At 49.3% G+C, this 2,564-nt stretch overlaps 1 protein-coding gene across 1 annotated transcript; it reads left to right on the top strand.

Annotated features, from left to right (window-relative positions):
• Nucleotides 1-777: 777 nt before the first annotated feature.
• LOC103654500 (polygalacturonase inhibitor 1) lies at nt 778-2,226 on the top strand. The gene has a single exon (XM_008681331.3). The coding sequence runs from the start codon at nt 787-789 to the stop codon at nt 1,729-1,731; it is 945 nt and encodes a 314-aa protein (XP_008679553.1). The 5' UTR covers nt 778-786; the 3' UTR covers nt 1,732-2,226.
• The last annotated feature ends 338 nt before the right edge of the window (nt 2,227-2,564 follow it).

Raw genomic sequence — 2,564 nt, 5'->3', positions numbered from 1 at the left:
GAGATGTTTCTCCCTCCTTCCTTTTTTATTTTAGCTTTCTTTTCTTATTTCAGATTAAATTCGAATTTGGTTTTGAAATTCACACACACACATTTGAAATGCTCAAGTAAGTAAAACTCTAGCATAAGATGCAAGGCTATTTATTTATTTATTTATTTATTTATTTATTATTCTTTTCATTTAGATGAATGCTTCTAAGAACAATTACCTTGAGCAAAGAAGGGGAATCTTTCTATTTTATTTTGAAATCCAAATTCTAGTTTTCATATTTTAGAGACTATTCTAAATATTTTATTCAACAAGGGGATGATTTCACTCACATATGGACCTTTTCATTTAACTTTTCAATTTGTTTTAATTGATTTATAAAGGAAAATACTTAAAGCTATAATTTGTGATTCTAAACTACTCAAATCTTACCGAATTAAACTAGATCTTGATAAATTCTGTTGGTTTAAAAAACTAAGGTGTTACAGAATTCGAACCATTTATTTTGTATTTTATCCGATAACATTCATATATGTATCTGTATTCGAATTAAAATGTGGTAAATAGCGACATACCAATTCATATCCGTACGAATCCGAAGTGAATCCATCCCTAAATTCAAGAGTCCAGAGCAACAAGAAAAGTGCTCCAGCCAACCTGTCCTCTGCACTTTTCGCACATGGGGCCCACGCATAAGTGGCTCCTCCCCAAGTAAGGATCTCGTTCCAGTTCCTCCATGCCCCTATATATTAAGCAAAGGCTCGCAAGTAGCGTTATCAGCCACTCAACCGAAGAAAAATGGTGAACTCCAGCCTCCCTCCTCCATCTTTGCTTCTCGTCCTCTTGTTCATCTTTTCCAATGCCTTGAACCTGCCGTCTGCAGCCATGGACTGCCACAGCAGTGACCGCGCTGCTCTCCTAAAGATCAAGGGCGAGCTCGGCAACCCTCCGGAGCTATCCTCATGGATGCCAGCCACGAACTGCTGTGCCTGGGACGCCGCCGCCGCCGCCGCCGCCGTCATATGCTCCCCCGACGCTGGCCGCGTCTACCTCGTGGCCCTATTCCAACTACACGTGGACGTGGCAGCGCCCATCCCTCCCGCCTACGGCGAGCTACCAATGTTGCAAACCATCCAGCTCGACACCCTGCCGGGACTGTACGGCCCTATCCCCGCCTCCTTCGCCAAGCTCGCGCACCTCGAGCAGCTCGACATCAGTGGCACCCAGGTCTCCGGGCCAGTCCCGGGCTTCCTGACGAAGACCAACCTCAGCGCTCTGACCATCACCAACAGCAAGCTAACGGGGCCGATCCCGGGGTCCCTGAGCCGCCTCTCCAGCCTCAGGTACCTGGATCTCAGCGGCAACATGCTCAGCGGGTCCATACCTCCCGGGCTGCTCCATGGAAGCTCCCGGTTCCTCATCCTGTCCAGCAACAGGCTCACGGGCGAGGTCCCGGCGGGGTACGCCGACGGAGACATGGACACCCTCGACCTCTCCCACAACCAGCTCGCCGGTGACCCGTCCTTCTTGTTCGGCGCCACAAAGCCGTTCAGAAAGATCGATCTGTCCTGGAACAGGCTCGCGTTCGACATGACCGGAGTCAGGTTCCCTGTCAGCCTCGCGTCGCTGATGCAGCCGTGGAAGGATAGAAGCGAGGAAGAAGAACGGATAGAAACTATGAAACTGGAAAAGACGGGAAAACTTTGTTCATTTCCTTCCTGTGCGAAATATCAAGTCAGCTAGTATTTATTACACGCATGCCTCATCAGGCGGCCCACTCTTTCCCTGTCACGCGGACATTGGGCCTACGCACCCGTCGGCTCAATGGCTGCCTTGATTCCTGAAGCGCTGCCTCATCTTCAGTCGAGCGACGAACAGGGTCGCTGACAGTCCCCCTCCCTTGAGAGGCCGCTTGACCCCAAGCGGCAGCTGCTGGAAACCGAGCACGCAAGGAGTCTTCATCTTCCCAAGTGGCCAAAGCTTCATCAGACTGTGACCAGCGAACGTGAACTTGTGGTACTTGTCACCCACCACGGAACACCACACGCCGATTTAAAATCTGCATAGGCACCTGGAGATGGCCCAGATCATCAGGAAGAGTAGCACTGACCAAAGGTGGAGGCACCCCCAAAGCACGCTTGAGTTGAGACACATGAAAAACTGGATGTATCGCAGCAGTAGCAGGCAGCTGCAACTTGTAGGCCACCTTGCCAATGCGTTGAACGACAGTATAGGGACCAAAATACTTGAAGCTCCATTTATGGTTAGCCCTTGTTGCCACCGAGGTTTGGACATAAGGCTAAAGTTTCAAGAAAACTGAATCACCCACTTGAAACTCGCGTTCGGACCTGCCCTTATCAGCCTGATGTTTGATACGTTGTTGCGCCCGCAGCAGATGCTGGCGAATGACCTTAACCATAAGCTCTCTGTCTGTCAGCCAAGTCTGGAGATCAACCGACACTGAAGCATCTGCCACTGTAATTCCAAAGTGGCGTGGAGGATGGCCATAAAGCACTTCAAATGGAGAACGTCCCAATGAAGAGTGGAAGCTAGTATTATACCAATATTCCACCAAA

The sequence above is a fragment of the Zea mays genome, chromosome 4 (assembly GCF_902167145.1).
Source record: "Zea mays cultivar B73 chromosome 4, Zm-B73-REFERENCE-NAM-5.0, whole genome shotgun sequence".
NCBI lineage: Eukaryota > Viridiplantae > Streptophyta > Magnoliopsida > Poales > Poaceae > Zea > Zea mays.
The sequence above is the reverse complement of the archived record's forward strand: the minus strand, read 5'-3'. Positions and strand labels throughout refer to the sequence as shown.

What these genes read in the sequence shown, in the direction of transcription:
- LOC103654500 (XM_008681331.3), top strand. Translation starts at nt 787, where the DNA reads ATGGTGAACTCCAGCCTCCCTCCTCCATCTTTGCTTCTCGTCCTCTTG.